The sequence below is a fragment of the Typopeltis vanoorti genome, chromosome 24 (genome assembly GCF_054136105.1).
Source record: "Typopeltis vanoorti isolate ZY-2024b chromosome 24, IOZ_Tvanoo_1.0, whole genome shotgun sequence".
NCBI lineage: Eukaryota > Metazoa > Arthropoda > Arachnida > Uropygi > Thelyphonidae > Typopeltis > Typopeltis vanoorti.
The window spans coordinates 35,997,468-36,024,706 of record NC_143572.1 but is presented as its reverse complement, the minus strand read 5'-3'; the positions used below and the strand labels follow the sequence as shown (position 1 = coordinate 36,024,706).

The 27,239-nt window shown below is 35.7% G+C and overlaps 1 protein-coding gene across 3 annotated transcripts in view; it reads left to right on the top strand.

Moving 5' to 3' along the window:
• Positions 1 to 23,580, top strand: part of IntS6 (integrator complex subunit 6) — a 292,395-nt gene extending 268,815 nt beyond the window's left edge. For all 3 annotated transcript variants that reach the window (XM_090413384.1, XM_090413383.1, XM_090413386.1), the window contains 2 exons: positions 4,651 to 4,932; positions 22,620 to 23,580. In XM_090413384.1, the coding sequence (XP_090269510.1) occupies positions 4,651 to 4,932; positions 22,620 to 22,819 (482 nt within the window). In that variant the 3' untranslated portion in view covers positions 22,820 to 23,580. The remainder of the gene's footprint in view (positions 1 to 4,650; positions 4,933 to 22,619) is intronic.
• Positions 23,581 to 27,239: the final 3,659 nt, after the last annotated feature.

Genomic DNA, 27,239 nt, shown 5'->3' with positions numbered 1-27,239 from the left:
TAGAGACAACTGGGATAAAAACACACTAATTAATGAATCACATGTCCCCTCATACAGAAACTATGCTGTATAGACTGAAACAAAACCATATGTTGCATGGACAAACACAGAGTCTAACTAAAAACTATTGTTATTAATTAGATGTGCACGAGTTTGATTTCCCAAGGCAGCAATAAAATTCAACCGAACGTGTTAAAATTCGTAAAAGTGTTAAAACTAAGTAATATATATATATAATGAATGTTATGGCAGTTTCACATATGGAATTCGCTTGAAGAGAGTTATCATTTCAACTCAATTGTCAGCTATGCTTTTATCTTTCGGTTGCGCGATCTTTTGTTAATACCGCACCAATCATATGCACGTTTTAATAACCTGCCTTTGCTGTCTGTTTCGCGTTAGGCTTAATTACCGTAAAGGGAGAAAAGTCACAAAAGAGAAAAATGTTCCTGGTCTGATGATTCCCTTATTCGGGTAATATTCACTAATTTCATGTTATTAGTCTGTGGTGTGCCAGTATCGGTAGATGGTGATATTATTTGATCGATTCTACATTAAAAAATTTAACTCTGAGATGGATAAGTGGCTGATAAAAAATAAAAAAAAATTCCCGCGAACAATCAGAAGAAGCAGAAACAGACTCAAAAAAAAAAAAAAAAGGACAGTATTTCATATTTTACCAGAACAGCCCACATCGTCTTCAGAACCAAACGGTAAGAGGCAAAAAATGTAATATTTGTATTTGATTTTTGCAATATTCGCTGTGCATGTTTTGTATTGAATATAAATACAATAAATATTATAATAATATATCTCTCTATTATGATTTTTTTTCGAGGGGGGCCGTGAAATATTTTAATTTTTGCAAAGGGCGGTCCTGACATCCAGAAGTTTGGGAAGCACTGGTTTAGAGAATTGCACGTGTACATGCACATACACACACATGCAGCAGATACCTACATTCTACTTCACATTATCATCCTGTCCAAAAACTAGGAATTTTCAAAACCTTTAACCTACAGGGAAGGACCAGCACTGCATCCAGAATAATAGGCTCTGTCAACATCATCATTCAAGCTAACTGATTAAAAAAAAAAAAAAAAAAAACTTACCCCAAACTTCTTAAAAAGCACAACAAAAATAAAAATAACCCATATTCCTAAAACTGAGTACATGTGCATATCATAAAAGGCACAACAATCATCTTAAGTGTCCTCATCACCAGTGCAAACATACGATAACACCAAAATACCATAAAAACCAGATCAGCTTAGAACCAAACATTTTAGAAGTACCCACTGGATACTCCTTAAGCAGTCGTTTTCCTTTTACACTCATTAAAAGAAAAATGTGTGTGGTGAAAATTTCTGGAAATATTTTTTCTTTTGTTGGTATCTGTTTCATTTTATATCTGTAAAGGTGAAAAATGATTCTCATATAAATATGATTCAAATGAATATATATATATATATATATAGTATGTTGTTAATTACAGAAAGTCATTCAGTAATCATTCTTTATTAAAGAGGTGGAATTATATATTTTAACAAAGAGTAATGTTCCCCTTCCCAAGTACTCTTTAGAGTGGAAATGTGTAATGCTGGTAATATAAAGCCTTCATACCTCACTCAGTTTTGACGATACCCTTTGGCTGGAAAGACCTGAGTTCGAATCCCATCTAGGGCACGAAGAACCTTTATCAGGGCTTTTCAACTGAAGGTGTGTTAGCCGGTCTTGTACGGAGGTGTCAGGGTTTCCCTGACACCTCCGTACAAGACCGGCAAGATCTGCAGGATGAAAAACTTGGGAACTCAAGTTTTTCATCCTGCAGAGCAGGAAAACTGGCCATTAGAACACAAGCAATTAACAGACATAATACACTGGCTTGTAAATCCAAATAAACCAAACTGGTAATAGAAGAGAATTCTGAAAGAAAATTTTTTTTAAATTTTATTTTAAAAATGTATGGAGGAAAAAAAACAGCAATAAGCTTCCATCATGAATTGCTAATATATATAAACACATTACAGTATATGACTATATGCGCTATCTACCGATAATTGTCTGGACACCCATTATTTGAAGTTGTGGAACATTCTAGTTTTGTTAATAACATAAAAACCAGTGTACAGATAGTAGGAAGCAGTATTTCATCATAGCAGTTGAATACAGGTGGTATGGCAACACAATGTGAACTCAGTGACTTCAAGAGAGAGAGGTGTCATCTCTGGCTGCCACATTGGTGGCATGTCCAGATGTGTCGTTGCTGCTCAACTGGAGCATCCAAAATCAACAGTTGTTGATGTGATCAAGAAATGGAGATGTTCTGGCATCACTAGTGCAGCAAGACATCCAGGGCAGCCGCCGAAAATGACTGATGGGTGGCATGCAAAATCCGGCTACAGTTGGCACAAGACCATCGGTGATGAGTTCCAGAGAACCAGTAACCACATGGTGAGAACTAATACTCTAAGGAAAGAACTCCATTTACTGGGTTTCCACGGAAGAGTAACAGCACACAAGCTGAACATTACAATAACGAACACTGCAGCTTTTCTAGCCTAGTGCAAAGAGTGTGTGAACTGGACAACTGACCAGTGGAAAATTGTACTCTGGAGTGATAAATCAAGGTTCATCTTTTTACAGTCTGATGGCAGGGTGTGGAGGCAGCCTAGTGAATGCTTGTTACCACAGTAAAGTGTGGTGGTGGAATAATGGTGTGGGGTGCATTCAACTGGTTTGGAGTGGGACCACTGGTCATTGTCCATGGTTCCATGAAGGTGCTCAGTATCTTGATATTCTGGATAAACAGTTGCTGCCTACACTTGGAGTTTTTATGGAATGGACCCATGTTACTATCAAGATGACAATGCCACAAAGCTGCAGCTGTTATGGAATGATATGAAAAGATGAGTTTTAAACGACTGACCAGGCCTGCACAAAGTCCCGATTCAACCCCATCGAACACCTGTGGAACGAATTGAAGCGGCAATTGAGGTCCTTGATATGTCATTGAATTCAATGCTGCTTTGATGGAGACAAATTCCACCTGATGTCTGACACACATTGGTGGAAAGCCTCTCTCAAAGGGTGCAGGAGATGATCAAAGCCAAACGTGGACAAACCTGAGTTCATCTGCTGGTATCAATTGTAAATTGCTAAAGTGTCCATACAATTATTGGTAGATTGTGTGTATTTATATATATATATATATATATATATGTTTATACATTGATTTACTCGGTTTGAGTACATTTCATTTAGTATTTAATGACTAGAACACCGAGAATTAAAAAATAAAAGCAGATTTTATTCGCACAACTAGTTTCTTCTTTCACAGACTTCTAACCATACAGGAACTGAACAGTAAAAAAAAAGTGTTAGCAAATAACCGTTAAGGTTCGAGCCTTGATGAGTTTAAAAAAGAACTCTCTCTAACTGTATTATTAGGCATATGTGTGTATGTTTAAGATCTCAAGCACGCCAAGATTGGATAGCAGAGCAGTGACAATCTGACAAGTTGTGACAAAGGTTACTGTTGATATGTACAGGGTTAGGATTATTTCTTTTGATTCTATTATTTTCCTTTCTGTTTCGTCATAACTGTTATTGAATGTTATTGACTTTTCCCAGAGAACTGGATGTGGGAGCCCTTCTTCGTGGAATTTGCAGAGAACAGAACATGGCTAGATAAAGCACTGGCTCGTGTTCTCTTGTAATTTATATCTCTTTGATGTTCCTCGATGCAAAGTTGAATTAATTTTTCCATCTGTCCAAAGTATGGTTTACCACAATTGCAGAAAATCTGGTAGATGCTGGGATATTTGTTATGTCTAGTCTTCGGCTGACTTAAAAGGGAACATAGCTTTGGTAGTGTCATGAAGAAAGTCCGTATGTTATATTTTCTTAGAATTTTCGCCAATTTTGATGTGACAGAGCTGATGTAAGGAATAGAAATGTTTCCTATAAAAATTGTAGCTTCATTGCAACGAGGGATAGGATTGAACAGGAGTTTGTTGATAGTCTTCATTGAGTAGCCATTTAGTTGAAATCTAGTTAGAAGGAGAACAAGAGCCAGTGCTTTATCTTACCGTGTTTTGTTCTCCACAAATTCCAACGAAGAAGGGCTCCCACATCCAGTTCTCTGGGAAAAGTCAAATAACATTTAGCATTGTTACGACGAAATAGAAAGGAAAATAAAAGAATCAAAAGAAATAATTCTTAACCCTGTACATATCAACAGTAACCTTAGTTACAACTTGTCAGATTGTCACTTCTCTGCTATCCAATATTGGCCTGCTCGAGATCTTAAACGTGCACACATGCCTAATAATACAGTTAAAGAGAGTTCATTTTTAAACTCATCAAGGCCTTAACCTTAACAGTTATTTGCTAATGCCTTTTTTGTACCGTTTAGAAACAGTTCCTGTACGGTTATCTTACTGGTTATTTCTATGTTTTTTGCACCTGAAGAAGTCTGTGAAAGATGAAACTAGTCGTAGGAATAAAATCAGCTTTTATTTTTTAATTCTTGGTGTTCTAGTCATAATATATATATATATTATGACTAGAACACCAAGTTCTAGATATTCTAAATTTAATTCTAAATAATATATATATATATATATTTTTTTTTTTTTTCTCCTTTAGCATCAGAAGTGGATAATACTAGTTCTAGCGCTGGTACCTCATCATTATGGGCTTCTTCTGGAAATTTAGATGTAATTCTTGTAAATCATGTAGGCACAAAATCAGTGGTAAATCATGTTGATGGTTGGAGTGAAAGTAATGATACAGCAACTGGAGATAAGTACTCTGTAAATATGAACTTAAATGATGGAATTACAGGGTTTTTTCAAGGAGGAGCTATGAGAACAGAAATTATTAAACTAAGAACTGCATTATTCAAAGAAGTGCGCAAACCTGGGAAAAGTAAGTGTTTCTTTGTTCTTAGATATTTACTTTTAAAATATGTTCAATTTATAATACTGGATGAGGAATTTTATTTTTTTCAGAACAAACTATAGATAGTTCTAAATTTATTTACTTTTGTTGTTTAACATTTTTACCTCAGACTATACATGATACAAGGATGGTCTGAAAAGCTCTCGGCCTAACAATGAAAAAACAAATTTATAATTTCAAAATTATTTTTATTTTTTTAATATAAACTAATACATTTATTCCAGTGATGCTCCAGCACCATTATCCCATCCCTGTAGTGTTTCTCAGCAAGATCTGCAATATACCCCTCTACAGCTACAATCACCACTTTGTCTTCTTTGGAGCTGAACAGCCAGTTTCTGTCCACTGTTTGGATTCTGGTATGTAATGGTGAATCCAAGTCTCATCCATAGTAATAAATCGACGCACAAAATCAGTTTTATTCTTGTTAAAACGCTCCAAACTAAGAGATTTTCATGCTTGTGCGTTTTTGATTTGCTGTGAGCAAGCGCAGCACCCATCTTGCACAAAGCTTTTTCATTTGCAATTCTTCATGCAAAATATATCCTACGTGTTCTTTTGAAATGCTTATAGTCTCAGCAATTTCACGCACTTTGACTCGCCAGTCATTCAATACCATATTGTGCACTTGATCAATGATGTTGTTACACTTTTAGGACGTCCTTCACGTGGATCATCTTCAAGGCTGGTACAGCCATGTTTAAACTCGGCAGCCCATTTCTTAATTGTTGAAAACAAAGAAGAAGAGTGCCCATAAACTTTTATGAACTTCGAATGAATTTCTTTTGCCATTAAACCTTCTTTTACAAAGAATTTTATAACCACATGATACTCAATTTTATCCATTTCAAGGGATATAAATAACACTTTTGCTTCAGACTGCTGTATAAAACAAACTACTTGATAGAATGACTTGCAATATCATATGAATGCTTATGACAGATGTATCAACTTAGAAAAAAAAATCTTGCCGATAGTGTTGCCATCTATGGTCGAGGCTGAGAACTTTTCAGACCACCCTCATATATAGCAAAAGAGTAATGAAACTTAATTAATAGAAAACTTCTAAATTAAGTATCAATCTGGATTGAGAGTTCTAGAGAAATAAAGAAGCATGACCTTGGTAGTCTTGTCAACCCAAATCAGTTGTCCTTAAGTTGCCCTTTTGTACTATGTTCATGTACATTGTGTCTGATGTTAATGTTACCATTGGAAACTAAAGAATTAAATAGTAGATCAGTATTAATAAACTTTGTACTAAAGCTTGGGGAAAAGTCTCACTGAAACACATAAAATGCTAGAAACATGGTCCTAAAACTAGAAAAATGCTTACATTTTATAGTCTTCTATATAATGTAAGCATTTTATAGAGGACTGTGAGGATGCAGCAGGCTTTCCTGAACTAAAAACAACTTTCATCCACAAATAATGGATAATATGCACATTGAGTGACTGCTGATGAAAACTGAGAATTCTAGCAATATTACATTTGAATAAGGAATTGATAAGATCCATAATTACCTCACCTGCTCACAGAGACTGGTGTTTTTCCTCATCACGCACATACTGTGTACATGATGAGGAAAAACTTAGTTAGATGCTTGTAAAATCTTTTTTCAAACAACTGATAGTGAACCTGATTTCATAAACTTCATCAATATTAGTAACAAAAGCTGTGATCCTGAGACCAAAACAAAGGTAGACAATGGCAATGCCAAACACCACTTTTGCCTTCCCAAAGGTGTGGAGGATGGGTTCCAGAAATCATGTATCAAAATTATACTGATTACATTGTTCTATTACAAAGGGATAATGCTTAAGGAATTCATTGCAGAAGGAAAGATTACTATTACTATTTAGATGTGTTAAAATTTTTTCATAGCAAGAGTTACATGTGGAGACAAATTTGGAATAGGATAGATGATAGATACATCTTATGTATTTTTTAAAGAGTACTGTCTGCAGGTTTTCCAATTTAATGTTAATGAATTTCTTCTTTCTTCTCATCTTTCTTGCCCATCTAAGTAGGTTAGACACTCTCTAGTGGATAGGCTTATCATAAAAAAAAAAAAATGATTATTATTATTATGCGAAGTCATTAGCGAGGAGAAAAAAAAAATTAAATTTCATGGTGGATTCAAGTAAAGAAGCAGTCTTAAAAAAAGAAGAAATTATATAATTTAATCCTTTCTAGTAAGTCAGAATGTGCTTTTAGTATTGTAATGAACTGTATTGTATTTTTTACCCAAACAAAAAGCATCTCAGTTCACTTTCTCTTAGCTCAATAATATGCAAATCACTAGACAAGATTAATTCTCTTTTCTCAGACTAGCCTTTCTTGACATAAATCCATAATATCAATAGCTTATCAGCCTTTACAAAACTTGATTTTCTAGTCAAGATCCTATTAACCTTTTCCACATCTGATATATGCTCAAACCTTATAATCTTCTTCTTCTTCTTCTGCAGCTTCTCCCACTTAAGTGGGGTCATTGTTGATGATGAGTCTCCTCCACATCCTCCTGTCTTGGGCTGTCACCACATCCAAGTTCTTCATCCTCAAGTCCTCTTCTACCAGCTCCCTCCATCTCTTCTTTGGCCATCCACGCATCCTCCTTCCTTGCACATCCATCTGCATGACCCTTCTTCCCACATATTTGTCCTCCCTCCTCATCACATAACCAAACCATCTCAACCTTGCCTCCTGTATCTTCGCTCCTAAGTTCATAACTTTCACTGTTCCCCTCACATAGTTATTTCTCAGACGATCCTTTCTGGTCACACTGCACATCCACCTAAGCATTCTCATCTCTGCTACTTCCATCCTGCTGATGTTATTTTTCCTCAGGGCCACAGTTTCTATAGCATACTTCATAGCTGGATTCATTACTGTCCTATAGATTTTGCCTTTCGGATTGATCGGCACTCTCTTATCGCATAACACTCCAGCCATCTCCCTCCAGTTCCTCCAACCCGCTTGGAGCTCAACTGCTCAAAAGTGATAATACTGTTCTTATATATGGAGTGGTATACCAAAAATCTCCCTAAAAATTTTTGATCCTGTCCAGAGAAGGGTGGTCATGTTAGTCAATGAATTCTCTCCCTCTCATGCTCACTTTGACTGCTATCCTAGAAATATTCTATTTCAATGTTGTATTTTATGTTCTGCAACAATTCATGTGTGTGGGACTGATTAATATGTTGAAGAACTGGTATTAAACCTGGTTTAAATATAAGATATGAAACTTATTTCTTTACTCTATGCGAAGAAATAATTTTCCTTTTAAATAAATCTGCTATAAGTTTTCAAGAGGCTTTGGTCAAATAAAAAGAATTGCTGTCAAAAATTTCGCATGAAAATAAGCATAAAAGACTCCAAGTATGAAAAAAAAGTTTTCATCATCATCATCAAATTCCTGCCATTTACTCTCAAGGGGTGTACAGGATATGATAGTACTACGTGAAAAAAAATTACATCATTACTAACTTCCTATCTACAATTTTCCTCCAAATCAGTCTGTTACTTGTGAAGACTCCAACATTATCAGATCTTATATTTCTATCGTCTAAGGCACTTTGTACCGTATCAATCCACCTATATCTTGGTCTTCCTCTGGGTCGTTTTGCTGCCAACCTGGCAGAGAACACTTGTTTTGCTAATTTTCTTCGCCCATTCTGTTTAAGTAACCATACCACATGAGATTAGCTCGGCTAACACATTCCTGGATGCTGACAATGTCAAGTTCTTTCCTAATATCCTCATTTTTAATATGATATTGTGATTGATGCCATCTGTTCACGCCTCTGATCTTTCTCAGGACTCTCATATCTGCGGTCTCTAGTCTTTGGTCAAGCGTTTTACTTCTGACCCAGCTCTCAGATCCATAAGTTAAAACTGGTTTGAACACTGTCTTATATACAGCTAATTTAGTGTTCCAACTAATTTCTCTCTTATTCCATATGAATTTATTCAATTGACTTCCCACCATACCAGCTTTGCTGATTCTGTTGTCTATTTCTATATTGAATTTACCTCTTCACTAAAAATCGTGCCTAAGTAGCTGAAATGTTTTACTTGTTCCACGGGTTCTCCATTCATAACACAATTCACATTTTCAATGATTCTGCCTATTTTCATTGTCTTTGTCTTTTCATTGCTGACCTTCATACCATATCTATTACAACAGCTATTCAATTTAGTCAGAGAATCTTGCAGACTTGTAGCGGATTTATTTAGAAGTATAACATCATCCGCATAAAGCAAAGAGCTAACATTAACATCTCCAATTTTGATATCATGTTTAATACCACTTTCCTTCATAATGTGATCCGTATAGATAAAATAACAGAGGGGATAATGTACATCCTTGTCTCACACCAGATTTAACATTAAACCATCTTCCTGTACTTCCTTCAATTCTAACTGCTGACTTGCAACTCAAATAAAGACTAAGTATTGCTTGATATAATTCCCTATTGACACCATATAATTGCAGCGTATTGAATAGCTTCTCTCTTGGCACCTTGTCATATGCCTTTTCCAGATTGACAAAACTTAAATACAGATCTTTGTTATATTCCCATGCTTTCTCGACTATTTGTCGTAAAGTGAAGATCTGATCCTGACAGCCTCTATTTGGCCTGAATCCAGCTGGTTCTTCACCAAGCTTTTCTTCCACAATTCTTCTCAACTGTTTCTCAAGTATACTTGCATAGATCTTGCCAGGAACACTCAGTAGGGAAATACCTCTGTAATTCTCACATGCAGTTTGATTTTCCTTTTTATATATGGGTACTATGAGAGCTCTACTCCAATCATCGGGAATTCGTCCCTCTGTACAGGCTTTCTGAACTATGCAGTGCAGCCACTGTAAGACTCTTATACCATCATACTTCAGCATTTCTGGTCGAATATCATCTAATCCTGCTGCCTTTCCACATTTCAAGCCTTTGATGGCTTTTTCTACTTCAAGTATGAATATGTATTCCTGACTGCATGCCTGGTGAGTGTTTTTTACCCCTTTGCTGTTATCACTGCTTGTTTCATTTAGCAGTTTTTCAAAGTAATTACTCCATACTTCAAGGATATCTTTTCCTCCCATTTTCACATCACCTTTATCATCTCTAACTCCTTTTACCGCATTCTTTCCTCCATTCCTAAGCTTCTTTAACAACCTCCAGAATATTTTGCCACCTTCTTGATATTTATTTTCTATATTCTTGCCAAAGTCCTCCCATGACTTTTGTTTAGCTAGTTTTACACAGTGTTTCGCATTCTTGCATTTGTCTCTATATTCTCTAAGCGCACAAGCTGACTTATTTGACAGGAAATTTTGATAAGCTTTCTTCTTTTCCTTCACTGCCTCTTTAACTTCCTGTGTCCACCAGGGAGTTCTGATTTTTTTATCCTTGCACACAACCTCACCACATGCCTCTCTGGCAGAATCAATCAATGTTTTCTTCAGAGTTTGCCACTGAATCTCCAAGGTTTGATTCCTGTTCTCAAACTCTTTCATTTTTTCTTCAATAATCTTTGTGTATTTTAGTCTACAGTTCACATCTGAGAGCTGCTCAACTTTTATTTGCTTTAAAACTTTCTTACATGTTTTTCTTTTCAATATGAAATTGAATTTTATCCTGCTCAAGACTAAATAGTGATCACTTCCAATTTCAAATCCTCTGTACACTCTGGTGTCCTGCACCAGGGAGAAAACATCACTATCAACAATAACATAGTGAATGAGACTTTTCTTATTCCTAGCCTCTTCTCTCATGTGAATTTGTGCACATTATTATGTTGGAACACGGTGTTAGTAATAATCAGTCCATGTCCTGAGCAGAAATCCAACAGATATTTGCCATTATTATTAGCTTTGCTCTTTTCTCCAAATTTTTCCAAAATATTTTTGTATGTCTTGCAATCATTTCCTACTCTGCTATTTAGATCCCCAACAAGGACCAACTTTTCCTTTTTCATTGTGTCAGTTGCTTTTTCTAAAGCATCAAAAAATTCCTCCACTTCTACCTTAGTAGAACCTTCTGTGGGACCATAGGCACAAATAAGTCTCATTGTCCAGTTCCCCATTCTCATATTTGCCCACATTACTCTACTTGAGACTGACTGCCATTCAAGAAGATTAGCCTCGTATTTTGTGTTGAATACTATGGCTACTCCTTCTTTTCCTTGATTGTCATTGCCTGAATATAAATTTTGTATTTATTGCTCAGAAAGATCTCACCAGTTTTTGTCTTTTTTGTTTCAGTCACCTCTATTATGTCGATCTGGTACTTATCTAATTCCTCAGCTAGCTCCATGTCTTTGCCATTCAGGCTTCTTACGTTGATAGTACCGATCTTTAACTCTGGTGATTTTGAGTTGGGGTTTGTTTTCAGATTTGTTCCAGTAGCTGACTTTTCGCTGTTCACCCCGGTTCCCTGGCAAAAACAACAGGGGCCTTGGTTAACCGGGCTACGCCCCAGCCGGCATGAATTTTTGTCATGTTGTACCATCATTTTTTATTTTGGTTTAACCAATAAGAATACAATTTGGTCAGCTAAATCCCAAATTGCCAGCCCATCCTCGTTCGTTCAGTATCCAAGTAGATACCCAACAGGGTGCACCACGAGAAGGTGAGGATTGGACATTAGGTCAGAAGCCCTGGTCAGTTCTCCGCATTCCTTTAAAGGCTATGTGGAGGTCTCCTCTCAGTTATACAGCTTTGACCCTTAAGCACCCCAAAAAAAAAAAAAAAAAGTTTTCATGAAAACCAAAAAAAAAAAGGGGAAAAACATACACAACTGCAATCTCAGTAATAAACTTATAGAATAGATTAGACATTTTAATTATTTAAGGACAATTTTCATGAAGATGTCAAATTAAATATCAAGAAACATAACAGAATAAGAAATAATGGTATGGTGGGAAGCTAGCTAGATAAATTTATATAGAAGAAAAAACGAGAAATTAGCCAATCCATTTTTTTTTTTTTTTTTTTTTAGAAATTATGGACTTCACAACCATGTGTATAAATAACTATTTTAAATTTCCCAACATTTCGACTGGAGTATACACAAATATACAAGTCCTTGTATATTTGTGTATACTCCAGTTGATGACCGTAATATGAAGGTTGAAACTTGGAAAATTTAAAATAGTTATTTATAACGTGGTTGTAAAGTCCATAATTTCTAAAATGAATTTTTTTTCACTTGGCTATGCTACCAGTTATATATTTGGTTTAATTCTTTATCCAAGTGTAAGCAAACAATGTGTACGCCTGAAGTATTTTCAGGACTGGGGCAACTCGTGGTAAAGGTGGAATTAGTTATGATCACTTGCCTTAGTATCTCCCATAATGCAAAGCACATCTCCTTGCAGACATGAATAATGCTATGCATTAAGGGAAGGACCACTACCCAGACCAGTTTCGACCTTTATTGAGGTCCCATCAGTGGGATCCAGAGGTGGTCTGGGTAGTGGCCCTTCCCTTAATGCATAGCATTATACATGTCTGCAAGGAGATGTGCTTTGCATTATGGGACAAGTGATCAGAAGTTATTCTGCCTCTACCATGAGTTGCCCCAGTCCTAAAAATACTTAAGGTGCAAACTTTGTTTGCTTGCACTTGGATAAAGGATTAAACCAAATATATAATTGGTAAAATAGCCAAGTGAAAAAACTTCCATCAACTATCTCTAATCAAGAGAATTTTAATAATAAGGTGTTGACACCTTTTGGCAACTGGTATATGGTGATATGACTTTTGCATTACTTCCCCCTTTGTATCACCACCTCTGGGTCTGGCTCCGACTGATGAGACCTCAATAAAGGTTTATACATGTCTGCAAGGAGATGTGCTTTGCATTATGGGAGATACTAAGGCAATTGATCAGAATTCATACCACCTTTACCAAGAGTTGCCCCAGTCCTGAAAATACTTCAGGTGTAAACTTTGTTTGCTTACACATGGATAAAGGATTAAACCAAATATATAATTCTAAAATGAATGCTGATCACCATGTAACACTAAAAGAAAGGAAAGAGAAATTATCCAAAAGATTAATCTAGCAGTATGCTAGACAGTGTTCGAACCATTCTTAACATATGAATTGTAGAGTTTAGTTAGAAATACCACAGATGTGCGATTTTCAATGTAAATTAGGAAAATAAAGAGATGACATTAATTTCAGTCATTAAAAATGAAAATATCAAAAAAAAGACTTAACATAATTAAATTATGTAAATTTAAATTTTCTTCAGTTACGAAAATTAAATGAAGCAAAAATGGCAGGAAAAATCTCCAAGGGATGATTAAAATGTGGTACCTATTCCAAAAGAGGGTCATACATTCTGTCACCCTTTTTTTGGAATAGGATAGATATGAGATTGCTTTCATGCATTGGAATAAGTACCAGATATGTATAAGAAATTATAGGGACAATGCTGGATGGGTGTTAGCTATGGAACACAATGTTTGAGAACAACTGAGGAGTTGCCATCAGGATCAGAAGACTTTTTAGTATCTGATGACTTTTTGCTGAAAAACTATAGAAGGCATATGGTGCTTGGATTCCAGCATGGTGGGAAGTGATTTCCCTCGATCATCTGTGCAGGAGTTTGAGCAAAAGAGTGATGTCAGCTGTATCTTTGGGTGAAGTAATAGTGGTGCCAGATCAGTGAACCTGTCACTGACTCATTTCCGCCAGTACATGTGATTTCATTGATGCTGCTCTACTGCATCAACATTCATTTCCTTCTTTTTTCACTAAGCATCATGGTGAACATGAGCAGCAGCTTCTCCAACAGGTTTTTGGCGTTCAAATGCACCAGTCTTATCCACATTTGTTTACTTCTCCTCTTCCTCTTTCATTTCCTCTGCCTTCATTCTCTTGAACAGCCTTCCTCATGAAGTGTTCCCTAATGACTACAACCTTCAATTTTTCAAGTATATATCAGTAGGTTCCTTCCTACTTAACACTTGCCCACACACCACAGCAATATACTATAGGTTCTGCAACCTCTTATATATGGAAATTTTTTTTTAACAAAAGAGCAATGTTATGTTAACAGTTTAGCAAATAATAATATTGGAAACGATTCTGAATTTTTTCAGTCACCCTACTCAGATATCATAATTTTGTTGTTAGTACAGTGAACAGGTATAGATTATAGTTATGAAACTTCTTTGGGAATATAAATTTATAGCTTGTTGTACAGTTCTTTCTTACTACAACAACACATTGATTCTACAAAATTTTGTTACAGAGATCCTTTAGAATAGCATTGTACCTATTTAACTTTGGTGTGGACTGGACTTTTTTGTTTGTTTGATATAATGGTTTGCTATAGTGAGAGTTGCTTACAAGCTTCTGATTGAATCAATCCAGCTAGACCTTGGTCTTTTTCAATGCCATCTTGGTATCAAACGCTTGTTTTCCTAACTGTCTAAGGTTAGCCCTAAGGCAGTTAGCATAGAATACTTGGCATTGTTTGCATTCAAGAATAATGTCAAGTAAGGAACTTACTTGACATTATTCTTGAATGTCAAGTAAACAATGTCAAGTTCCTTACTAATGTTTTCATTTTTAATTTTAATATGATTCTGCAATCGATGACATCTGTTCAGGTCCCTAATTTTTCTAAAACTCTCACTGTGGTCTCTAATCTTTGATCTAATGCTTTATTTCTAACCCAACTCTCAGATTCAAAACTTAAAACTGGTTTGAACACTGTCTTGTATACTACTGGTTTGGTCTTTTGGCTAATTTCTCTCATATTCCATATCAGTTTATTCAGCTGGCTACTCACCATACTAGCTTTGCTTATTCTTTTGTCTATTTCCATATTTAATTTACCATCTTCACTAAAAATTGTGCCTAAATAGCTAAAATGTTTTACTTGTTCTGTAGGTTTTGTATTCAAGATGCCATTAATGTGTTAAATGTTTGTTTGTTTGTTTTTTGCTTATTTTCATAGTTTTGGACTTTTTATTGCTGATTTTCATGCCAAATTTGTTACAGCTGTTATTCAATTTAGTTAGAGAATTACACTAGGAGTACATTATCTGCATAAAACAATGAGCTAAATTTGACATCTCCAATTCTAATAATCAGGCCTAATGCCACTTTCTTTGATAATATGACCCATATAAATGATGAATAGGAGTGGCGATAATGTGCATCATCTTACATCTGACTTTACATCAAACTATCTTACATCTGACTTTACATCAAACTATCTTCCTGTATTTCCTTCACTTCCAACTGCTGATTTATAATTCAAATATAAACTATGTATTGCTCTGTATAATATCCCATTTACCCCATATAATTTAGTGTTTTGAGAAGCTTTTCCCTGAGCAACATTTAATATGCCTTTTTCAGATCTACAACACTTAAGTAAAAATGCTTGTCATATTCCTATAATTTTTCAGCTGTTTGTCATAAAGTAAAAATCTGATCTTGACAACCTCTGTTTGGCCTGAATCTAGCTTGTTCTTCTCAAAGTTTCTGTTCCACAATTTTTGTTCCACATATAAAACAATGAGCTAAATTTGACATCTCCAATTCTAATAATCAGGCCTAATGCCACTTTCTTTGATAATATGACCCATATAAATGATGAATAGGAGTGGAGATAATGTGCATCATCTTACATCTGACTTTACATCAAACTACAACACTTAAGTAAAAATGCTTGTCATATTCCTATAATTTTTCAGCTGTTTGTCATAAAGTAAAAATCTGATCTTGACAACCTCTATTTGGCCTGAATCTAGCTTGTTCTTCTCAAAGTTTCTGTTCCACAATTTATGTTCCACACATAAAACAATGAGCTAAATTTGACATCTCCAATTCTAATAATCAGGCCTATTCTGTTCCTGTTTCTGTTTCTGTTCCACAATTTTTTCAGCTGCTTTTCAAGTATTGCATAAATCTTACCTAGAACACTCAGTAGAGAGACAGAGATTCCTCTGTAATTCTCATGTTTAAGCTTTATTCCCTTGTTTATAGATGGGATTATTATTATTATTATTATTATTATTATTATTATTACGGGTATCTCCATGGAGTCAGTAGACTCATCGCAGGAGACTCAAACTAGCAAAACAATATCTGTCATATCTCTTCTTGAATTCATTTACAGACGAAGAGCTCACAACTAAGTCAGACAATGAATTCCACTCATTCACCACCCTCCAGGCAAAAAACCTTGTTCTGACACCTTTGTTAACCACACTCTTCTTTAATCTCCAGAGATGACCTCTTGTTCTTCCATCACTATCACACAGCTGAAACATTTCTCCTGCATCAATCCTATAAAAACCTTTCAGTAATTTGAATGTTTCTATCATATCCCCTCTTCTTCGCCTATCAACCAATCTCTGCAATCCACAAGCTCTCAATCTATCAATGTAGGGAGCATTTTTTATATCACTCACCAACTTGGTCACTCTTCTCTGAACCCTCTCCACAGCCTCCTCATCTCCAAGGAATCCAGGTGACCATACCTGAGCACAGTAATCCAAATGTGGAAGTATCAATGCTTTATAAAGGGGAATAATAACCTCTTTATCTCTGGATGTCGGTGTGTTCCTCAACAACCAAGTAATCCTATGTGCAATCTTGGACACCTTAGCAATGTGTCCTCGGAACTTCATCTCCCTATCTACCAATACCCCTAAGTCCCTAGCCTCATCAATCTCTTGGAGTACTGTTCCATCAATGTAGTACACAGCTGGTAATCTTTTAATCCCAAAATGCATGACTTTACACTTTTCCACATTGAACTGACATCCATTATCTTTTGCCCATTTTACCAGCTTATTTAAATCCTCCTGCAAACTTTCAACATCAGCTTGATTTTTTATTGCACTATACAACTTTGCATCATTAGCAAACAACTGAACATCTCCCTTTAAGCCATTTCCTATATCATTTATATACAAATTATTAAACAACATTGGCCCAAGCACAGAGCCCTGAGGCACACCACTGGTCACCTGCCTCATTCTGGACTCGGCTCCTCCATACACCACCTTATGGTATCTCTCCCTGAGCCATTCTCCTATCCATATTACCAATTTAATATCCATTCCCATCTGCTCCAATTTGCGTAACAATGTTCTATGGGGTATCCTGTCAAAAGCCTTAGCAAAATCCAGAAGTACCACTGTGTAGCCAGTTCCTTTGTCCAACTCAGATGTTATTCTATTATGAATAGTTAATTAGTTAATAGTAGAGCTCCTATAGATAGGATCTATAACAGCTCTGCTCCAATCATCTGAAATTTGACCTACTGACCAAGCTCTGTGAATTATTATGCAGTGCAGTCACTGTAAAACTTTTATACCTCCATATTTCAGTATTTCTGGTTGAATATCATCTACTCCAACTGCCTTTCCACATTTCAAGTTTTTGACAGCTTTTTCTACCTCAAGTATTGATGTATACTTCTGTTTGCATTCTTCTTAACATTTTCTACTATGGTTCCATCACTACTTGTTTCATTTAACAGTCTTTCAAAATAATTACTCCAGACATCTAGAGTATTCTTATTTTCAGTTTTATGTCATCTTTATTATCTTTGATTCCCTTTACAGTACTCGTTCTCTGTTTCTAAGCTTTTTTCAATAGTCTCCAGAACATTTTTTCACCTTCCTAATATTTATCTTCTATATTCTTATCAAAGTGTCTTTCCATGACATTTGTTTAGCTACTGGTATACATAGCTTAGCTTGCTTACATTTTTCTCTGTATTCTTTTATGAATAGCTGACTTATTTGCTAGGAACTTTCAATATACTTTCATGTTTTCCAGGACTATTTCTTAAACTTGAGTCCACCACAGCGTTCTTATTTTTCTATCCTTGCAGACAACTTCACCACATGCCTTCCTAGCTGAATCAATCAATGTTTTATTCAGATTGCCAGGGTGTTTTCAAACTGTTTCATTTTTTCTTCAATAGTGTTTGTGTGGTTTGTTCTGCAGTTTACCTGTAAAAGGTGCTCAATGAATTCTTTTTAAAACTTTCTTACATACTATTCTTTTCAATATGATCTTCATTTTTATCATACTTAAAACTAAGTGATAGTCACTTCCATTTTCAAATCTTCTGTACATTCTTGAATCCTGAATCAGCATGAAAATATCACTATCCACAATGACATAGTTAATGAAGCTTTTCTTATTTCTTGTGTCTTCTCTCCACATGAACTTGTGGACATCTTTATGTTGGAACATGGTGTTGATAATGATTTGTGTGTATCCTGAGCAGAAATTCAGCATATACTTACCATTATTGTTAGCCGTGCCCTTTTCTCAAAATGTTCCCCAAACTTCTGTATATGGCTGGTGGGATTCGTTTCCTATTCTGCTGTTTAGATCTTCAACAAGGACCACTTTTTTCATTTCCTTTATATCGACTGCCTATTCTAATGACTCGAAAAATTTCTCCACTTCTTCCTTAGGATAACCTTCTGTTGACCCATAGGCACAAATAAGTTCATCATTCATTTTGCCCATATAACTCTGCTTGAAACTACCTTCCAATCAAGAAGTTTATCTTCATGTTTAGTGTTGAATGCTATCACTACTCCTTCCTTTCCTTGATTATTATTGCCTGAATATAACATCCTATATTTATTGTTTAGCAAGATCTAAACTGTTTCTTTCTTCTTTGTTTCAGTGATACCAATTATGTTCACATGATACTTTTCCAGTTCTTCCAATCTTGATTTCCTTCCCATTAATACTTCTTATATTGATGATTCTTATCTTCTGTTCTTCTGATGTCAGGTTTGTTCTTCTTCTAGAAGCCCAAGTCTGTTACGGTAGCTGACTTTTCACTGCTCACTCTGGTTCTCTGACAAAAACAGCAGGAGCCTTGTTTAATTTGTGATGCTCCAGTCAGTATGAAATCTTGTCTTGTGGTAGATCATAAGTGTTTCTGGTTTAAGGGAATAGAGAGTATAGTTTGTTTAGTAAGTCCCAAATTGTCAGCCAGCCTTATTCATTCAATGTCTAGCAGATACCTACTAATGGAGTGCACTGCATGAAGGTAAGGATTGGACATTAGGTCAGAAGCTTCTGTCATTCTCCACATTCTTTAAAGGCAATGTGGAGGTCTCCTCCCAATTATTTGGCTTTGACTCAATTCCACCAAGGGGCACTACTGAAGTAGTGCCCCTTGGTGGAATTGTTAATTAATATATAACAAGTAATTATGAGGGTTTTTTTACAAACTGTCTACTGCATGTCCAGACATGTTGGCTAGCATGTTGCCATAGTGTTGTTTGGATGTACAGTGAAAACAAAAGAAAATGCAAATGCATTTTGTACTATTAATGACTGAACACAGGTATTGTGTCATCAATACTTGCGTTTTGATTATTAGGTAGAAAACTGAAGCTTTTTGTGTTTCTTTGTAACCCGGTATATTTACCTTATAAATACATAATCATACTAATTATGTATATTTCTGTTCATAATTTAATTCTTTTTTATTTTTTAAAGTCCTGAAAATTAAAGAATCTTATTTATTAAGGTCTTTAAATTGGCATGTTGAAATGGATAAAGTGTATGACAGCACATTTCACTATGGGATGGAAGCATATCATTCAGTTTATATTCTCATCATTTGCATTAACACCAAGGATAGTCAATTAAGCTTGAATATTGGCATTCACAGCCAGCAGCATTATTGAATAATAAGCATTGCATGTGTAAGCTCATGAAGTGGAAAGTAGGAATCTTGAAGTATATATTGTTATTACCTTCTCTCTATGTTCACTGGGCATCTACAGATGCCGTATGGTCACTCCGATGCTCGATGATGTTCCACACCAGGCCTCGCCATGTAGTCCTGTTGTTTGCTTTTCTGGCAGCCTCAACTCGCTGAAGATCAGTCACTCCACACACACCATCCATCCATCTCATTGATGATCTACCCCTGCCTCTTTTTCCAGGAACTTTACCTTCTATTACTGTTCTGAGAAGTCCTCCTTCCATCCTTTCTATGTGTCCAAAATATTTTACCTTTCTTCTGTCAATATCCTTAAAGAGCCTTAAAGTTCTACTAATCTTTTCTAACACCCATTCATTTGTACGCCTTTAGTATACGATATCCTCAACAGCCTTCTGTAACACCACATCTCAAAAGCAGATATCCGTTTCTTATCTGACTTCTTTAGGTTCCATGTCTCACATCCATAAGTCGCTGTTGGAAAAACAACTGCATCTAAAATCCTCAACTTTGTTCCCATGGAGATAGATCCATCCTTCCAGATTTTAGACAGATCTCTGACTGTTGTTTTAGCCATTCCTAACCTTTTTCTGACATCTTCTGAATAGCAATTCTTCACATTAATAATGGATCCCAGGTACTCAAAATTGCTGACTTCCTCAATTCTTTCTCCATTAAGATACACTTGTTTCTCAAGAGCTTCTCTGTTTGTCTTTCCTTTGAGAACCATGATCTTTGTCTTGCAAGAATTGAGTTGAAGTCCTCTATTATTACTGATCTTGTTAACTTTGTCAAGAATTAGTCTTAGTTCTTCCATGTAATTACAAAGGAGTACTGTATCATCAGCGTACCTCAGCTTACTGATCAATCTACCTCCTATCGTAATTCCTGTCCTGAGCTCATCCAATGCTTCACGCATGATGTCCTCTGCATATATACTAAACAAGTGAAGAGAAAGTAAACATCCTTGTCTAATTCCTTTTCCAACTTGAAGCCATCAGTCAATCCAACACCTGTTCTTACTGTAGCTTCTTGCTCCTTATACAAGTTGGCTATCAACCTGATAGTGTGTTGAGGAAAACCCATTCTTTTCATTACTTCCCACAGTTTCACATGCTCAACACAGTCAAAAGCTTTAGAGTAGTCTAAGAAACACATTACCAGAGGGAGTCTGAATTCTTTATATTTTTCTATGATCTGTCTAAGGCAAAGGATCTGATCTCTGGTGCCCCTACCTTTCCTAAAACCTGCTTGTTCCTCGGGCATCTCTGCCTCAACCTTGGCCTCAAGCCTATTTAGCATGATCTTTAATAAAATTTTGCTTGCATGAGATATCAAACTAATAGTTCTATAATTCTTGCATGCCTTCTTATCACCTTTCTTGTGTAGTGGTATGAAAACTGACTTCTTCCAGTCTCTAGGCCATGATCTTGTCTCCCATATCCTTGTAATCAATCTGTGAAACACTCTTATCCCTCCATCCCCTGTGACCTTAATTAACTCTGCTGGGATTTCATCTGCACCTGGGCCTTATTGCTGTTGAGCTGCTTAACTGCTCTTTCAACTTCATGCCTAAGTGGAGGAGGTTCCAAATCAAAATTTTCTTGGTGGGAGGACTCCACATTTTCTTTATCCACTCTGTTGTACAGTTCCTCAGAGTATTCTTTCCATCTGTTTTTGATTTCCAGCTCTTCTGTTAGTAATGATCCATTCCTGTCTTTGATGACATTCAATTTAGGCTTAAACTTGTGCTTTAAGTCACGAACTAAATAAAACATCCTTTTATAATTATGCCTTCTCATCTGGAACTCTATTTCTTCACATTTATTAGTATAGAACTTTTCCTTGTCCTGCTTGATGGCTCTTCTGATTTCTCGATGTAATCTCTTGTATTCTTCGGTCCCTGTGTCTCTTTGTTTTACCAACTGCCTTCTTTTGATTAGTTCCCATGTTGAATCTGATATCCATGATTCTTGATTCTTGATTTTCTTATTGGGCCGTGATACGTCTTCGCTGTATCCTGTATTATCATCTTGACTCCTTCCCAAAGCATTTCTGGTGAGATTTCCTCATTGGTCTCCAAAAAATCATCCAGCCGAGTTGATGTTTCTTCTGTGAATCCACTAGGAATTACTCTAACATCCAATCTAGTGGAATGTGCCTGACCTGGAAGTTTTCAGAGTCTTAGTCTTACTTTGGCTCTTACCAGCTGATGGTCTGTACCACAGTCTGCCCCAGGACAAGTATGCACATCAGAGATGCTTGTCTTCAACCGCTGGAGAGCCAGGATGTAATCAATCTGGTGCCTTGACCTATCAATGTTAGATGTCCAAGTATATGTCCGTCGTGGATGTTTCTGGAAGCAGGCATTGGTTAGCACAGGCAAATTCCAACAGTCTTTCACCATGGGTGTTACGTTCACCCAGACCAAACATGCCACACTCTGGCCTGGCTCTCATACTCTTTCCCACTTTTGCATTTAAGTCTCCTAAGATGTACAGTATCTCTCCTTGGTAGGCAGTCCAAAACAGTTTGTAAGTTTTCATAGAATTCTTCACCCTCTTCTTCAGGCCTATCCGTGTGGGGTGCATAAACTACCATAATTGATACATTGGTAGGCTGAGCCTTAAGTTGTTACCTTAGATAGATTTAAATATCCTGGCTGTAAATAATAATAATAATAGAAATAGCTGATGTGCTATTTTTGTGGTTTTCTGCATCTCATTCCTAATAGAATGTCTATAAATTCATGAAATATATTATTATTAATATTAAAAAATAATGTATTCATTTTATCCACTGAGATCAGTAAAAATCTTCTTTGTATAAATAATTTTCACTTTACATTAATATAGAAAAAGATGCTTGTAAAGAAAATTAAGATAATGCATTTCTTCTTGTTTTTCAACAGATTTTACTAAATTGTTCCAGCAGCTACATGAACTGCCAGGAAACTTAGAAATGCATGTTTTTATGGTACGAGAACTAATCCATGAGGCAGGACGTTTCAAGAGGAAATCACTGATTAAATTACTAGAAGAACTGGAACAAAAATTATTACGTGGTGAACATCAGATATATCTAGTTAATCCATTATCTTGTCCTAGATAGTATTTCAGAGTGATCTCCTGGTGACAGTAATATGCTACTGAATATAACATTAAATCTTGTGTGATAACAGACAAACGAATGAACTGTGCCTCTTTTTACAGGCCTAATTGCACCCTGCTTGTGACCATGAATTTCCCCAATGAGAGATTTCTTTTCTGCAAAACTGAAGGTGTTTCTGATTTTATTGGAATAGCCCTTTGAAAAAAAACTCTTCAGTTCAATTTGGTTCTTGGTAAATGATGGTAAGAAGGTTTCGTTCATCTTTAAATTGACTCCTTATTTTCACTTTGGTTCAAAATGAGTTTGGTTTTGGACATCTTAAGAATGGTTACAAGCATGACATAGATCATCATGTATATAATAATTTCATTACAGAAACCGAACTGTAACATATTTTGTGCATTTGACTCATCCGTTACTTGAATTACCGTGAACACTGGACAGTGAACTGAATCATTTCTGTGTAATTTTGTATATTTAGATGTCCCACAAATACAAAAGCACAGCCATCCATATTTTTTGTATATTATTTGCAAAGAGATTTGTATTTAAGAAATACTTCAACTGTTGTTATTGTTGTTTAAATGAACATTCTTCAGTGGTTAAGAAAAGAATTACATTAAATCAACGAAAAGTAACTGATAATGAACTTCTTACAAGGCTATGTGTTGTTGCCATGACCATGTGTTACATTCAGCATTGGTTACTAACTGCTGCCCTGTGTAAATAGGTCCTCGTGTTACCGTGGTGATTAAATAAAAATTCTTTATAATATTGTATAGTCTGGGTACTTTTGATATTTTTCTGTATCAATGCAGTTGTTTTCAGTTCCTGCAATTATAAATTATATTTTAAGTATATCTATACAGTAAGCACTCTATAGATAAACTACGTTTTATGTAAAGATATTAAATAAAATGGCTTACTTTTTGAAGTGAATGTGGTTGACTCTCACTATAGAATATTTAGGGACCACAGGAAAAATTTGTTTAGTGGATAGTTTGCTTTAATGAATTTCTTTTAGCATAGCTTTGTACCTATGAAGATTGTGTGTGTGTGTGTGTGTGTGTAGAGGCTTAAGTGCTGTGAGGACATCATGTTAGATGCTTAATGGATTGTATACAGCACTCAGAAAGGATTAAAACAGAATTTAATACTTCCTATATTTCATCTCAGTCACTGAGACATCTTCAGGGATTACAAAAAAACTAATGTTACATACACAAATACCACACGATACTAAGTCCAACCATGTGGGTGACTCTAAAGTCCTTTCTAGGTGGGGTGCCCCTCTAAGGACGGTTGTAGGTGGCCTGGAATATAAGGTGGGATCTCTGATGATAAGTGTTTCCCAAATCTTAGGAAGCTTAATGCAGTCATATTTATTAAGATTTGGTTGATTTCTGAGAGCTACTGCTGATTCTAAAAATAGTCTCTCTTATATGAATTTACTGTGGTGGATCATGTGGTATTTTTCCATGAGATCTTGTGGGTTGTATCCAAGACATGGTCAGACAGGCCTGACTAACCATAGTCATGGTTGCAGATGTATGACTTGACTTGTGTTCCTCTAGGCAGATGGTTGCTGATCTGCCTGTCTGTCCAAAGTACGCCAGCTTACAGGAACAGGATACTTTATAAACTACTCCAGGCACTGAGAGAGGAGGGAACTGATCTTTTGTAGAACGGATAAGGGTAGTAAGTTGTACTTTTTTAAAATCTTGGTTATTTTTTCCAATGTGCCACAGATGTAGGATACAGTGATGGCATTTCTAAACTCTTTCTGAAGAGAAGACCGGGGAATGGCGGAGGAATTGATTATTTTTTTGATACTGTGATCACTGTAGCCATTGGAGAGGATAGCCATTGTTGTGTATGTGGTCGAGCTCAGTTGTAAGGGCGGTTCCACTGGTACCGTTTCCTTCACTGTATATAGAAAACCTACGCACACAGGCAGATACATTCACAAACTCTCCCACACCACCCTGCTCAACAATATGGCATTATTAAAACTCTAACCAAGAGAGCCCACAATCTTTGTTCCAGTGGAACCACCCTTACAACTGAGCTCGACCACATGCACAACACTTTCCTCTCCAATGGCTACAGCGATCACATATGGTGATGACATACAATGCCATCACCATACCCTACATCCATGGCACATCGGAAAAAATAGCCAAGATTTTAAAAAAGTACAACTTACAAGCATTTAAACTCCACCTCAGACTTGCTACCTTTATCCGTTCTCCAAAAGATCAGCTCCCTCCTCTCTCAGTGCCTGGAGTTTATAAAGTACCCTGTTCCTGTAAGCTGGCGTACTTTGGACAGACAGGCAAATCTGCAACCACGACTATGGTCAGTCAAGCCTGGCTGACCATGTCTTGGATACAACCCACAGTATCTCATGAAAAAAACCGCCATAGCAAATTCAAAAAAAGAGACTATTTTTAGAATCAGCAGCAGCAGCTCTCAGAAATCAACCAAATCTTAATAAATACAGTTGCATTAAGCTTCCTAAGATTTGGGAAACACTTATCATCAGAGATCCCACCTTACATTCCAGGCCACCTACAACTGCCCTTAGAGGGCATTCTGCCTGGATAGTGATATTAAGGTTTAGAGTCACCCACGTGGTTGGGGTTAGTATTGTGTGGTATTTGTGTATATGTTACATTAGTTTTTTTTTTGTAATCCCTGAAGATGTCGCAGTGACTGAGACGAAATATAGGAAGTATTAAATTCTGTCTTAATCCTTTCAGAGTGCTGTATATGATCTATTAAGCCTCCAGCATGATATGAAGATGTGTTTAGAACTTTTCGGTAATTTATTATAGTGAGCAAGTTTGTTATAATGGTGTTTGCTATAGTGAGAGTCAGCTGTACTTGGTGGCTTGTATTCCACTGGTTTTTTTTTTTTTTTTCGAGTTGATTATTGGACATTCTGTTTTTGAAGTGATATTAAGGGAAAGGAGAGAGAGAAACAATACATAAACAGTAAATCGTCCTCTCTCTCCTTTCTCTTCCCCATCAATCATGAAGGCAAAATACTAAACTCTCAAGTCTCTACTTTGAGAGTTATTGACCTTTTTTTTTTTTTTTGTTTATAATTGTATGCTATCAAAATAAATAAAATAAAAAAATAGCATAAGCAGAATCGTCCTGATTCTGTAGCTTTAATTACATCATGCTAATTCGATCAGAATAAACTGGCCCTCATTGAACCTTATTTGAATCAAGTTATTTGATAGCATTTCATTATGAAAAAAATACAGGAAGAATCCTTCTAATAAGTAACGGATTAATACAGCATTTTAAAAATTATGACCATTCATCTTAAGAAGCATTACATAATGCTGAAGCTGGTATACATAAAAATCAGTTTTATGATTTTTTGTATTAACACATTCATGTCCTGCTATGTTTTGCACATATCAGGCATCTGTTGGTAGCTTGCTTGATGATGTTGTTATTTTTATTCTTCTTTATTTTTGTTCCCTCTATAGTATATTAACTATTTAGTCTACCGGCTGTGCCTTTGTTAATAATTATACTATATACTTATGAGGTGATTTATTATATAAATCTCTTTTACTAACAATTATTTTTATTTTGACTCCGAGTGTCCCTATATGTCATTGTATTGCACAAAAGTTCACTCCAATTGGTGCAATGACTTTAACTATCTCTTTCAGAATCCAACTAATCATTGACTCAAAACCAAGTACAAAATAAACACATTTAATAAAACTAAAACAATATATATACACTTCCAGCAATAATACATAACTATAACTACAGATTATATGGATCCAAGGCCTTATTTAAAAATATAAACTTACTCTTAAGACTAAACACTTTTTCTTTCACAATCACAAAAAAATGTTCATAGTCTTTTTCTCTTTCTGTTAAGGCTCTTTTCCAGAAGTTATACAGCTCTGTACTTCATTTTCAGGATCCTTTTCAACAATCAATGTAACACACATAAAAGTCTTCTTGACTAAATCTTGTTTCCTTTTAGTAGCAATACTCATCAGATCAGGCATCCTTAATACCTATAAATCTTCTTAATCAATATATTTTCTAAACATTCACTTTCAAGCATCCTTAATACTTATAGAACTTCCTTATCAATATTTTCTCTAAGAAAAACATTCACTTTAGAATGTAAGCAACAAGTTCTTCTTTCATTCACAATACTAAATGACAGTCTTAACTTTTTCCACTTAAAAAAAACTTACAGTTTCAAGATTTCCTTTTTTTCATTACTTATTCCTCCTTGAAACCTATTATTTTCACTATTCCCTTTTCGGAATACACTATGAAATTTCTTCCGACTGCCACACACAAAAAAAAATCAAGTTCCTTCCAACTTGAATATTTACCGGCCAGTTTAAAAAACTTACAGTTTCAAGATTTC